General features: G+C 44.1%; 1 protein-coding gene across 1 annotated transcript in view; it reads left to right on the top strand.

Annotated features, from left to right (window-relative positions):
- LOC122944185 (L-selectin-like) overlaps positions 1-15,287 on the top strand; it is a 760,442-nt gene that overhangs the window by 556,763 nt on the left and 188,392 nt on the right. Inside the window, exon 8 of the mRNA XM_044302412.1 lies at positions 4,335-4,454. Coding sequence (XP_044158347.1) covers positions 4,335-4,454 — 120 coding nt within the window. The remainder of the gene's footprint in view (positions 1-4,334; positions 4,455-15,287) is intronic.

The following is a 15,287-nucleotide window of genomic DNA, read 5'->3' as shown; positions in this document are numbered from 1 at the left end:
ATCATTCCCCAACAATACTTCCGCAGGTAGGCCAGACATAATGCCTACTTCCATCTGCTTGGCTCCGGTGCCCCAATTTAACTACACTCGGGCTGTGGGTAGTTTGTGGATGGCGCCTCCTGCCACTCTTACTGCAACAGTCCTGTTGGTGTGCTCTTTTTCAGATATGGTGTGAGGCTGCACCAGTGTAAGGGTGGCCCCAGAGTCTTGTAGTGCCTCAGCCTCCTTTCCATCTATGGTGACCCATTGTCTGTGGTGCACCTGGTTGTCCCCCTCGGCTTGGGCTAGGTTCATGTAGTATGGCCCATTGCTCAGATCCAGGGCTGTGGTCTTCCTGCGGCTCATGTTGATGGTGATGAGCGGCTGCCCTCGGTGGCGGTGGTGATGGCCGCTCCCAATTGCCTCTGCTCCGCTGAGGGCAATGTATTTTGTAGTGCCCTGGTTGATTGCATTGGTGACATACCAATGGTGGTCTCCGGTTAAAATGAGGCTGTGTCATGGGTTGTACCATGTTCGGTCAGTGGTGGGTCACAGGACCTGGCGTTGGAGTGCTGGACCTTACCAGAGGGCGGTTCCCACTAGCTTCTCCTTTTCTTCCCTTGTGATGCTTGTCTGCCAGTTTGGCCACTTCCTCAATTGTGGCTGGCTTCCTGTCTCTGTCCCAGTCCCTGGTGTCTGCAGGTGTGTGTGGTCAAAAAATTGTTCTAGCAAGAGGAGTTGTAGCACCTCCTCTAGTGTCGTGGCCTGGCAGCTTTGTATCCAGTTTTGGGCTGCCCCATCCTAAAAGCCCATTCGGTGTAGGAATCTCGGCCCCCTTTCCGTAATGCCCAAAACTTTTTCCTGTAAGTCTCTGGGGTCACGGCATACCTGGCTAGCAGAATGTCCTTTACCCTGTCGTAGTCATGTATGGCTGTATCAGGAACTGCTCGGTACGCCTCTGCTGCTCGGCCCGTGAGTTTGCTGCTTAGAATCGCAGCCCATTGCTCTGATTCCAGACCCTCCAAAGCGCATTGATGCTCGAAATCTTGTAGATATGCGTCAATTTCCATTTCTCCATCTGAAAAACATTTAAATGCAGCATAGTTAATCTTTCTCCGCTGTCCTAGATTTATAGATCCAGCTAAGCTCACCTGCGCCAGGACTTGCGTGACCATCTCCGGTGTGGGATTTGGCTCATATAGGTTTAGCCTCCACATCATCTTCTGTTGGAACTCTGCTTCCTCCCATCCGCCATGCCGCTGGTTTGGTCGCCCCTCCCTTAGTTCTGCTATGAGGGTAGCTTTCTTTTTGTTGCTTGCCACCTGACCTCGGGCTTCCAGCAGATCCTTTATCGTAGTCCTCTTTAGTTTCTCGTACTGCTGGGCCATTCACCAGTTGCCTTTATGCGTCCCATTCAATCCCGTCGCTTGCCACCAGTTGTTAAGACCTACAGTAGTTATGATACTGCAGTCTTCTATTCCTTTCCCAATAGCTGAGTATATGTGATTATAGCTATCATAGGAAATAGGGGATAGGGTCGATGAATGCAGCTTCCAAGATGATTCTCCCCAGCAAATGGAATATTCCCCAACCATGAGCCTAGACTTCATAAAGGGTGTAACAGGAAATCCTTTTTATTGATAACACACTGGCTTTTATGAGAAATCCTCCTGCAAGAGGATCTCCCACAGTAAACAAAGGACAATAACCAATTAACAAACATAGTTAGAGTAACACCTGCCCTCTCTCTGCCTGGGAGCTATTGAGATAAGTTAAGGGATAAACCAATTATCTCCAGGCAGAGAGCACACAATTCTCCCAAACATTGCAACACCCTTTTCCCCACAAGGTATCCCCACAATTTACATATCCCCTGATAGCCCCGATCTGGGGGACCAACATATCCAAATTTCACCCAGATTGGTTCAGGGGTTCTTAAAAAACATGGAAGTCACAAGTTACCGACCACCCACGAGGGTTCTGCCCAAAACAGTTCCATGAATTCCGCGTGTGCAGTCGATCAATTCACAAAAAGGTAAAAACCGAATAAAGTCTATTTTCTTCACAATAACATCTCTGTGGACACCATGAGAATGATACCCAGGGCTATCTGGCAGATCTTCAGCAGCGCAGATGAGCTGAAGTCTAAAGGCTGGCAGTATAAATTCACGACTAGTTTCCTTGAGATCTACAATGAGACCCTGAGAGATCTGCTGGTAAACCGACCAGACAAGAAAAATGAGTACGACATCCGTAAGGTCAACTCATCCAATAACGAAGTCTATTTTTTTCACAATTGGTGTTTTAGATTTTCAGTGCCTACCTGTGAATCTGTACCTCATGCACCGCTTTAACTGTAGTTTACCATGATAAGCCTGGGAAGATTCAGCAGACCCCAGGCTGTCATAGTAACCGTTCGGAGCCCTACAATTGCAACAAGCTCCATTTAAGCCCTTGTGCATAATGCCGTACATGTACGGCATTATGTGTGAAAGGGTTAAACTAGGGATTGGGGGGAGAGTGAAGATGCAGTAAGGTGCAGACAGTGACTTGGAACTAGGGGGTGGAATGGAGGGAGGGACTTCTTCCTTTTAATTGGGAGCAGTAGCAGTACAGTGTGGATGTGGAAAGGGTAGGTTAATAGTGGAAATTTTTTGAAACTTTCAAATATGGAAAAGCATAACATATGCAATGAAACAGTGTGTTTTTAAACATGCTGTTTGTTAACACTGTAAAACATGCGTTTACCCATAGCTATATATGTCAGTGTCAGTCTGACATTATTTGCTATTGCTGTCACTGCATTCCAGAGCTTGGGAAGGGGGAGAGACATAGCACAGATTCATAAAAAGTTAGCAAAAGATAACATGTTTTCATAAAAAAAAATCTTAGTCCAAGGAGACTAGAAGGTGTTATATATAAATTTTTTGGGCAATTGTTTTTTTTTAATTATTTTTATTATTATTATTCAAGAAATCATCTCTTTTCTAAGTGCAAAACATGCTGTATTGTACTGCATTGAAACTGTCAGTTTCAAGCTGACAGTTCACATGTGAGTTCCAGCCTAGGTCTGGGCTTCATAGGCTTCCATGGCTGGCAGACTCAGAAGCTTTTGTAAGGCCCCTTTCACACGGGCGAGATTTCCGCGCGGGTGCAATGCATGAGGTGAATTTCCACAGTGAATAGGGCTGCGTGAAAATAGCAAGCATCCGCATGTAAGTGCAGATGCGGTGCAATTTTCATGCATGGTTGCTAGGAGACGATCAGGATGGAGACTCGATCATTATTATTTTCCCTTATAACATGGTTATAAGGGAAAATAATAGCATTCTTAATACAGAATGCATAGTACAATAGGGTTTGAGGGGTTAAAATAAATAAATAAATAATTTAACTCACCTTAATCCACTTGCTCGCACAGCCCGGCACCGTAGTGATGGATCACGTGATGAGCGCAGTGACATCATCAAAGGTCCTATTCCTCAAAGAAGAAGACAGAAGAGAAGTGGATTAAGGTAAGTTAAAAAAAAATAATTTAACCCCTCCAGCCCTATTGTACTATGCATTCTGTATTAAGAATGCAATTATTTTCCCTTATAATCATGTTATAAGGGAAAATAATACAGTCTACACAACACCAAACCCGAACTTCTGTGAAGAAGTTCGGGTTTCGGTACCAAACATGCCAACTTTTCTCACGCGCGTGCAAAACACAATACAATGTTTTGCACTCACGCGAAAAAAATTTGCATTTTCCTGCAACGCATCTGGACCTTATCTGGACATGCTCGTCTGCAAGGGGCCTAAGGCTTCCAGCTGCCATGGCAAACAATGACACCCAGTGATGGCATCGTTGGGATACTGTAAACTTAATAGATGCAATATTAACATTGACTGTGGCATTTAAAGGGTTAATCTGTTGGCACCAGAGGTTTCACCATTGCCAGTGGTTACCACAGGGGCTTGGCTGTCAGTAACAGCTAGGTCCCTGTCCCTAATTGGGCAAGCACAGTTCCTGTACCCACCATATCAGTGCACCATCCCATGCATGTTGCTGTTACTTTGTCATTACTGTTTGTTCTCAAAACTTTCTCTCCTTTTATGACCCACACCTGATTTTTGCTTGAAAACCTGCATCAAAAAACCTGAACATGTGGCAACCACCCTAACTGTATTGGGAAAGCATGGTTTTGATGCAGTAACAGGATCAAAACTACATCCTAGCAAGAGCATCCTAGTTTACCAGTTAGACCAATTAAATAGTTTGGATTAGGTGATTTAATGAAAACCTATCATTATAATATTTTGAAAATATATGTGGCATTAAGAATTTTTTATTTTTTTTCTCTTTGTAGCTCATAATGTTTCTCTGGAAAAGCAAAGACAGTCTTACACAGAAGCTTATGTTCTGACAAGTTGTGGGCTAATACTTTCTGGATTAATGGCATATGGAATCAATTATTATCGTAAGAAAAGTGAGTACATTTTTTAATCCTGCTTTACAACAATTAAGGTAAAAGTTTACGGTTTATATAAATGTCATTTTTATAATTGTTTGTAGGGATGAGCGAACCCGAACTGTATAGTTCGGGTTCGTACCGAATTTTGGTGTGTCCGTGACACGGACCCGAACCCGAACATTTTCGTAAAAGTCCAGGTTCGGGTTCGGTGTTCGTCGCTTTCTTGGTGCTTTTTGAAAGGCTGCAAAGCAGCCAATCAACAAGCGTCATACTACTTGCCCCAAGAGGCCGTCACAGCCATGCCTACTATTGGCATGGCTGTGATTGGCCAGTGCAGCATGTGACCCAGCCTCTATTTAAGCTGGAGTCACATAGCGCCGCACTTCACTCTGCTCTGATCAGTGTAGGGAGAGGTTGCAGCTGCGAAGTTAGGGCAAGATTAGGCAGTGATTAACTCCTCCAAAATACTTCATTCAGAGATCGATATTCAGCTGTGGATGATTGAACTGCTGCTATTCTATTGCTCACTGTTTTTAGGCTGCCCAGAGCGTTTTTCATTCACTTTTTTCTGGGGTGATCGGTGGCCATTTTGTGTCTTGTAGTGCGCCAGCACAAGCTGCCAACAAGTACATTTAACCCTCAATAGTGTGGTTATTTTTTGGCCATATACTACATTAGGGGTAAGCTCAGCCTGTCACCAAGTGCATTTAACCCTCAATAGTGTGGTTGTTTTTTGGCTATATCCTACATCAGGGTCAAGCTGTCACACCAAGTGCATTTAACCATCAATAGTGTGGTTATTTTTTGGCTATATCCTACATCAGGGTCAAGCTGTCACACCAAGTGCATTTAACCATCAATAGTGTGGTTATTTTTTGGCCATATCCCAGTCTAATTCTGTCTGTAAACGTATACCTGTCACCAGCGCCTAAATAATAGGCCTCAAATTTATAGTCAGCTAAATCTGTGGTTATTGCTGTAGCTGGGCAAGTTATTTAGTGTCCGTCAAAGCACAGTTTTTGTTCTGGGTTGAAATGCAATTCCCAATTTAGCAATTCTCTAAATTTGTGGTTTCTGCTGTATCAGGCCTACTTTAAATTTATCCCTAAAAGGGTATATAAGATTCAAGGTGCTGATAGGGTCATCCACAATAACTTCACACACACGCTACTATGCATATCCCAGTCTAATTCTGTCCGTAAACGTATACATGTCACCCAGCGCCTAAATAATAGGCCTCAAATTTATATTCATCCAAATCTGTAATTATTGCTGTAGCTGGTCAAGTTATTTAGTGTCCGTCAAAGCACAGTTTTTGTTCTGGGTTGAAATACAATTCCCAATTTAGCAATTCTCTAAATTAGTGGTTTCTGCTGTATCAGGCCTACTTTAAATTTATCCCTAAAAGGGTATATTAGATTCAAGCTGCAGATAGGGTCATTCTCAATAACTTCACACACACGCTACTGTGCATATCCCAGTCTAATTCTGTGTGTAAACGTATACCTGTCACCCAGCGCCTAAATAATAGGCCTCAAATTTATAGTCAGCTAAATCTGTGGTTACTGCTGTGCCTGTATTAGTGTAATACGGTACCTAAATAGATAGCCAGATAGTGTTAGGTGTCTGTAAAAAAAGTCCTGAATTTGAATTCAATACATTGGGCCAAATATTATTTTTGTTGTTGTGGTGAACGATAACAATGAGGAAAACATCTAGTAAAGGACGCAGACGCAGACATGGTAGTGGTGGTGTTAGTGGACCCTCTGGTGCTGGGAGAGGACGTGGCCGTGCTGCCACAGCCACACATCCTATTGTACCAACTACCTCAGGTCCCAGTAGCCGCCAGAATTTACAGCGATATTTGGTGGGGCCCAATGCCGTTCTAAGGATGGTAAGGCCTGAGCAGGTACAGGCATTAGTCAATTGGGTGGCCGACAGTGGATCCAGCACGTTCACATTATCTCCCACCCAGTCTTCTGCAGAAAGCGCACAGATGGTGCCTGAAAACCAACCCCATCAGTCTGTCACATCACCCCCATGCATACCAGGTAAACTGTCTGAGCCTCAAGTTATGCAGCAGTCTCTTATGCTGTTTTAAGACTCCGCTGGCAGGGTTTCCCAAGGGCATCCACCTAGCCCTTCCCCAGCGGTGGAAGACATAGAATGCACTGACGCACATCCACTTATGTTTCCTGATGATGAGGACATGGGAATACCACCTCAGCACGTCTCTGATGATGACGAAACACAGGTGCCAACTGCTGCGTCTTTCTGCAGTGTGCAGACTGAACAGGAGGTCAGGGATCAAGACTGGGTGAAAGACGATGCAGGGGACGATGAGGTCCTAGACCCCACATGGAATGAAGGTCGTGCCACTAACTTTCACAGTTCAGAGGAAGAGGCAGTGGTGAGACCGAGCCAACAGCGTAGCAAAAGAGGGAGCAGTGGGCAAAAGCAGAACACCCGCCGCCAAGAGACTCCGCCTGCTACTGACCACCGCCATCTGGGACCGAGCACCCCAAAGGCAGCTTCAAGGAGTTCCCTGGCATGGCACTTCTTCAAACAATGTGCTGACGACAAGACCCGAGTGGTTTGCACGCTGTGCCATCAGAGCCTGAAGCGAGGCATTAACGTTCTGAACCTTAAAAACAAGGAAGTCGCTCAGGCTCCCCCTGCTACCTCTTCTGCTGCTGCCGCCTCGGCCTCTTCTGCTGCTGCCGCCTCGGCCTCTTCTTCTGCTGCCGCCTCGGCCTCTTCCTCTACCTCTGGAGGAACGTTGGCACCCGCCGCCCAGCAAACAGGGGATGTACCACCAACACCACCACCTCCGTCACCAAGCATCTCAACCATGTCACACGGCAGTGTTCAGCTCTCCATCTCACAAACATTTGAGAGAAAGCGTAAATTCCCACCTAGCCACCCTCGATCCCTGGCCCTGAATGCCAGCATTTCTAAACTACTGGCCTATGAAATGCTGTCATTTAGGCTGGTGGACACAGAGAGCTTCAAGCAGGTCATATCGCTTGCTGTCCCACAGTATGTTGTTCCCAGCCGGCACTACTTCTCCAAGAGAGCTGTGCCTTCCCTGCACAACGTTATCAGCGTTACAATACCACTTCTATGTCTCCTTGAGAAAACACTTAGGGCGATGATGGAAGAGGAGGTGGCCCAGGAGGAGGAGGAAGCGGGGTCATTTTTAGCACTTTCAGGCCAGTCTCTTCGAAGTGACTCAGAGGGAGGTTTTTTTGCAACAGCAGAGGCCAGGTACAAATGTGGCCAGCCAGGGCCCACTACTGGAGGACGAGAAGGATGAGGATGAGGAGGAGGTGGAGGAGGATGAGGATGAAGCATGGTCACAGCGGGGTGGCACCCAACGCAGCTCGGGCCCTTCACTGGTGCGTGGCTGGGGGGAAACGCAGGATGATGACGATACGCCTCCCACAGAGGACAGCTTGTCCTTACCCCTGGGCAGCCTAGCATGCATGAGCAACTACATGCTGCAGTGCCTGCGCAACGACAGCAGAGTTGCCCACATTTTAACGTGTGCGGACTACTTGGTTGCCACCCTGCTGGATCCACGGTACAAAGACAATGTGCCCACCTTACTTCCTGCACTGGAGAGTGATAGGAAGATGTGCGAGTACAAGCGCACGTTGGTAGACGCGCTACTGAGAGCATTCCCAAATGTCACAGGGGAACAAGTGGAAGCCCAAGGCCAAGGCAGAGGAGGAGCAAGAGGTCGCCAAGGCAGCTGTGTCACGGCAAGCTCCTCTGAGGGCAGGGTTAGCATGGCAGAGTTGTGGAAAAGTTTTGTCAACACGCCACAGCTAACTGCACCACCACCTGATAAGCAACGTGTTAGCAGGAGGCAACATTTCACTAACATGGTGGAACAGTACGTGTGCACACCCCTCCATGTACTGACTAATGGTTCGGCCCCATTCAACTTCTGGGTCTCTAAATTGTCCACGTGGCCAGAGCTAGCCTTTTATGCCTTGGAGGTGCTGGCCTGCCCGGCAGCCAGCGTTTTGTCTGAACGTGTATTCAGCACGGCAGGGGGCGTCATTACAGACAAACGCAGCCGCCTGTCTACAGCCAATGTGGACAAGCTGATGTTCATAAAAATGAACCAGGCATGGATCCCACAGGACCTGTCCATCCCTTGTGCAGATTAGACGTTAACTACCTCCCCATAACCATATATTATTGTACTCCAGGGCACTTCCTCATTCAATCCTATTTTTATTTTCATTTTACCATTATATTGCGAGGCAACCCACAGTTGAATAAACCTCTCCTCTGTCTGGGTGCCGGGGCCTAAATATATGACAATGGACTGTTCCAATGTTGGGTGATGTGAAGCCTGATTCTCTGCTATGACATGCAGACTGATTCTCTGCTGACATGAAGCCAGATTCTCTGTTACGGGACCTCTCTCCTCTGCCTGGGTGCCTGGGCCTAAATATATGACAATGGACTGTTACAGTGGTGGCTGAAGTGAAGCCTGATTCTCTGCTATGACATGCAGACTAATTCTCTGCTGACATGAAGCCAGATTCTCTGTTACGGGACCTCTCTCCTCTGCCTGGGTGCCTGGGCCTAAATATATGACAATGGACTATTACAGTGGTGGCTGACGTGAAGCCTGATTCTCTGCTATGACATGCAGACTGATTCTCTGCTGACATGAAGCCAGATTCTCTGTTACGGGACCTCTCTCCTCTGCCTGGGTGCCTGGGCCTAAATATATGATAATGGACTGTTACAGTGGTGGCTGACGTGAAGCCTGATTCTCTGCTATGACATGCAGACTGATTCTCTGCTGACATGAAGCCAGATTCTCTGTTATGGGACTTCTCTCCTCTGCCTGGGTGCCTGGGCCTAAATATATGACAATGGACTGTTACAGTGGTGGCTGACGTGAAGCCTGATTCTCTGCTATGACATGCAGACTGATTCTCTGCTGACATGAAGCCAGATTCTCTGTTATGGGACCTCTCTCCTCTGCCTGGGTCTAAATATATGACAATGGACTGTTCCAGTGGTGAGTGACGTGAAGCCTGATTCTCTGCTATGACATGCAGACTGATTCTCTGCTGACATGAAGACAGATTCTCTGTTACGGGACCTCTCTCCTCTGCCTGGGTGCCTGGGCCTAAATATATGACAATGGACTGTTACAATGGTGGCTGATGTGAAGCCTGATTCTCTGCTATGACATGCAGACTGATTCTCTGCTGACATGAAGCCAGATTCTCTGTTACGGGACCTCTCTCCTCTGCCTGGGTGCCTGGGCCTAAATATATGGCAATGGACTGTTACAGTGGTGGGTGACGTGAAGCCTGTTTCTCTGCTATGACATGCAGACTGATTCTCTGCTGACATGAAGCCAGATTCTCTGTTAAGGGACCTCTCTCCTCTGCCTGGGTGCCTAGGACTAAATATCTGACAATGGACTGTTACAGTGGTGGGTGACGTGAAGCCAGATTCTCTGCTTAATTCATTTCCACATTTGTTTGCAGGGAATTTACCTACATGTTGTTGCCTTTTGCAGCCCTCTGGCTCTTTCCTGGGCTGTTTTACAGCCTTTTTAGTGCCGAAAAGTTTGGGTCCCCATTGACTTCAATGGGGTTCGGGTTCGGGACGAAGTTCGGGTCGGGTTCGGATCCCGAACCCGAACATTTCCGGGAAGTTCGGCCGAACTTCTCGAACCCGAACATCCAGGTGTTCGCTCAACTCTAATTGTTTGTTACACTGCATTTTTAAAAGTGCTGGACGTTACAGTGATCTTCTTCAGTGTCCCAATGACATACAGCACAGTCACAAGGTAAAACAAAATATTATTGAAATCTCAGTAAAAAATATACAGTAAGTAAATTTCTGCTGGTGTTCCCGATGTACTCTATTGCCCACTCCTGAATATCACTGGACTTGCTCTCAGTACTTTGGAAAAGTAGTTAAAGGGGTTATACAGTGCTGCCCATAATTATTCATACCGTTGGCAAATTTTGTCTTAAAGTTACTTTTATTCAACCAGCAAGTAATTTTTTGATGGGAAATGACATAGGTGTCTCCCAAAAAAAACAATAAGACAATGTACAAGAGGCATTATTGTGGGGCAAAAAAAAAACATTTGTCAGCTTTTTTTTTACATTTGAGCAAACCGTGTCCAGTCCAAAATTATTCATACCCTCCTCAATAATCAATAGAAAAGCCTTTGCAGACCAGCTTTTTGCATGTCTCCACAGGTATTTTTGCCCATTCATCTTTAGCAATGAGCTGCAAATCTTTCAGGTTGGAGGGTCTTCTTGCCATCCCTCTGATCTTTAGCTCCCTCCACAGATTCTCAATTGGATTCAAGTCTGGACTCTGGCTGGGCCACTCCAAAACGTTAATGTTGTTGTCTGCTAACCATTTCTTCACCACTTTTGCTGTGTGTTTTGGGTCATTGTCATGCTGAAATGTCCACTGGTGCCCAAGGCCAAGTTTCTCTGCATACTGCCTGGTGTTGTCATTGAGAATCCTCATGTATTGCTCTTTTTTCATGGTGCCGTTTACTGTGATTAGGTTTCCTGGTGGTCAATTGGCTAAAAACCACCCCCAAAGCATTAGGTTCTCACCACCATGTTTGACAGTAGGGATGGTGTTCTTTGGGTTGAAGGCTTCTCCTTTGAAGGAAACATCATTGTGAAGGAAACATCATTGTGACCAAACAATCCAATGTTTGTTTCATCTGACCATAACACCGAAGACCAGAAGTCTTCTTCTTTGTCCAGATGAGCTTTTGCAAAGGCCATGCAAGGTTTTGTGTGCCTTATCTGGAGAAGTGGCGTCCTCCTTGGTCTGCATTGTGCAGTGTCCGTTGGATTGTTTGCCTTGAGACATTGCCACCAGCAGAGCCCAGATTCAGCAGGATGGCCTTGGTGGTGATCCTTGGATTCTTTTTCACCTCTCTAACTATCCTGCTGGCCACCATAGGTGCCACTTTTGGCTTCCGACCACGTCCTCTGAGATTTTCCAAAGTGAGGAACATCTTGTATTTTTTGCTCAAATGTAAATAAAAGCTGAGAAATGTGTTTTTTTTTCCACAATAATGCCTCTTGTACATCGTCTTATCTTTTGGGAGACACCTATGTCATTTCCCGTCAAAAAATTACTTGCTGGTTGAATAAAAGTAACTTTAAGTCAAAATTTGCCAGGGGTATGAATAATTATGGGCAGCACTGTATAATATACCAGTGATTCCTTTATTGGCTAACCCCCCCAAACAATTTTCTGTTTGCAAGTTTTCTTTTCAATTGCCCCCCACCTATGACCTGTTTTTACTCATTGCTCACTCATATATAATACTGCAGACAGTTACAATAAGTGTTGATCACGAATATTCGAATGTCAAATTTTTATCGCGAATATAGGAACTTTGAAAATTTGCAAATATTTTGAATATAGTGATATATATTCGGAATTTCAAATATTCGATTTTTTTTTAAATCAGTACACGTGATCCCTCCCTGCTTCTAGCTTGTGGGCCAATGAGAAGGCTGTAGTATATTTGACTTTAGGAATAGTGTAGTTTGCAAATTTTCATAATGCGAATTTTCATAATACAAATTTTTTATTGCAAATTTTTCAGCTTACAACTATTAGACAAACAAGATTATAGCACTTTATTAGCTAAATTGCTCTATATTCGATTTTTTTTCCAAATATTCGCTATATTGCTATAACTTTGTTTTTTTGAATATTCATAATATTCTAAAAGAAGAATATATAGCAATATAGCGAATATTTGAAAAAAAATAATATAGATCAATTTAGCTAATAGAGTTAATCTTCTTTGTCTAATAGTTGTAAGTTGAAAAATTTGCAATAAAAAATTCGTATTACGAAAATTCGCATTACAAAATTAGCATATTACACAATCTGAACTTCAGATGAGAAAAAAATTACAACTATTAGACAAAGAAGATTATTAGCTAAATTGCTCTATATTCAATTTTTTTTGAATATTCGCTATATTGCTATATATTCTTGTTTTAGAATATTATGAATATTCAAAAAAATGAAGTTATAGCAATATAGCGAATATTCTGAAAAAAACGAATATAGAGCAATTTAGCTAATATAGTGCTGAACTTCAGATGAGAAAAAAATTACAACTATTAAACAAAGAAGATTATAGCACTATATTATCAAAATTGCTCTATATTAGTTTTTTTTTCCGAATATTTGCTATATATTCTTGTTTTAGAATATTACGAATATTCGAAAAAACGAAGTTATAGCAATATAGTGAATATTCGAAAAAAGCGAATATAGAGCAATTTAGCTAATATAGTGCTATAATCTTCTTTGTCTAAAAGTTGAAAAATTCGCAATAAAAAATTAGTATTACGAAAATTCGCATTACGAAAAATAGCATATTACACAATCATTACCTTGCCGATTTTTCGAGTAAAAAAAATCTTAGAATATAACAAATTTTCGAATTTGCGAATATTCGATGAATATTCTACAAAATATTTGCGAAATATTGCGAATTCGAATATGACCCCTGCCGCTCATCACTAGTTACAATGTCCGCTACCTCATTTGTCTCACACACAGTGAGCATAGTGTATAACTAACCACATATATTTCTGTACACAATGCATCTATTATAACTTGTACCTATGTCTCACATCAGTACACCGCTATATATACATATACACTGCATATATTATACATATTTATATGCTGTATGTACAGATGTATAGTATATGCAATAGTGTACTGATATGTGAGGTATGAGGTATAAATTACACCTTTTACACTCTTGCATATATTATATATCTATTCCCATATGTACGTGTTTATTATATATGAAATATGTGTGTGTATGTGTATATATATATATCTATACACTCACCTAAAGAATTATTAGGAACACCTGTTCTATTTCTCATTAATGCAATTATCTAGTCAACCAATCACATGGCAGTTGCTTCAATGCATGTAGGGTTGTGGTCCTGGTCAAGACAATCTCCTGAACTCCAAACTAAATGTCTGAATGGGAAAGAAAGGTGATTTAAGCAATTTTGAGCGTGGCACGGTTGTTGGTGCCAGACGGGCCGGTCTGAGTATTTCACAATCTGCTCACTTACTGGGATTTTCACGCACAAACATTTCTACGGTTTACAAAGAATGGTGTGAAAAGGGAAAAACATCCAGTATGTGGCAGTCCTGTGGGTGAAAATGCCTTGTTGATGCTAGAGGTCAGAGGAGAATAGGCCGACTGATTCAAGCTGATAGAAGAGCAACATTGACTGAAATAACCACTCGTTACAACCGAGGTACGCAGCAAAGCATTTGTGAAGCCACAACACGCACAACCTTGAGACGGATGGGCTACAACAGCAGAAGACCCCACCGGGTACCACTCATCTCCACTACAAATAGGAAAAAGAAGCTACAATTTGCACAAGCTCACCAAAATTGGACTGTTGAAGACTGGAAAAATGTTGCCTGGTCTGATGAGTCTCGATTTTTGTTGAGACATTCAAATGGTAGAGTCCGAATTTGGCGTAAACAGAATGAGAACATGTATCCATCATGCCTTGTTACCACTGTGCAGGCTGGTGGTGGTGGTGGTGTAATGGTGTGGGGGATGTTTTCTGGGCACACTTTAGGCCCCTTAGTGCCAAATGGCCTTCATTTAAATGCCACGGGCTATCTGAGCATTGTTTCTGACCATCCTCTGATGGCTACTTCCAGCAGGATAATGCACCATGTCACAAAACTCAAATCATTTCAAATTGGTTTCTTGAACATGACAATGAGTTCACTGTACTAAAATGGCCCCCACAGTCACCAGACCTCAACCCAATAGAGCATTTTTGGGATGTGGCGGAACGGGAGCTTCGTTCCCTGGATGTGCATCCCTCAAATCTCCATCAACTGCAAGATGCTATCCTATCAATATGGGCCAACATTTCTAAAGAATGCTATCAGCACCTTGTTGAATCAATGCCACGTAGAATTAAGGCAGTTCTGAAGGCAAAAGGGGGTCCAACACCGTATTAGTATGGTGTTCCTAATAATTCTTTAGGTGAATGTATATTAGCATATTTCATCATATTTCATTTAATGTTTGTGTGTTGTTAAAAGATATCAACAGTACCCCACCCCTTCACACTGACCCCCTCAAAGTGCTCCGCCTCCTTAAAATGGGACCTCTACAGCAGCCCATCCCCTTAAATTTGACCTTCACAGCAGCTTGTCCATTTAACAGTGATTTTCACAGCACCCCACTCACTTGACATTGACCTCCTCGGGGGCCCACCCCTTAATAGTGACCTATACAGCACTCCGCCCCTTAACACTGACCTCCATAGGGGACTATCCCCTTATCTGTAACCTCCACTGTTCCCTGCCCCTTAACAGAGACCTCCACAGTACCTGTCCCTTTAACCTCTTCAGGACACATGACGTACCGGTACGGCATGTTGTCCTGGTACTTAAGGACACACGACGTACCAGTATGTCATGTATAGTTCCGATCACTGCCGCCCGGCGGGCGGTGATCACAACCAGATGCCTGCTCAAATCATTGAGCAGGCACCTTGGCTAGATGCGCCGGGGGGTCCTGTGACCCCCCTTCCCCATGTCAGCGATCACGTTTCCGGGTTATTCGGATCTCTAAGGACCTGGAACAGGATGGTGATCGGCGGTGTGATTTTACCCCACCAATCACCATCCTGCGATCCTGAGAGGATATAACCGCCTGTACAAAATCAGGCCGGTCGTCAATCACTTTGGGGCCAAATTTTTACAGGCCTATGTACCTGGAAGGGAGGTTGCGGTTGA

Source organism: Bufo gargarizans, chromosome 7, assembly GCF_014858855.1.
Source record: "Bufo gargarizans isolate SCDJY-AF-19 chromosome 7, ASM1485885v1, whole genome shotgun sequence".
Taxonomy (NCBI): Eukaryota; Metazoa; Chordata; class Amphibia; order Anura; family Bufonidae; genus Bufo; species Bufo gargarizans.
The sequence above is the reverse complement of the archived record's forward strand: the minus strand, read 5'-3'. Positions and strand labels throughout refer to the sequence as shown.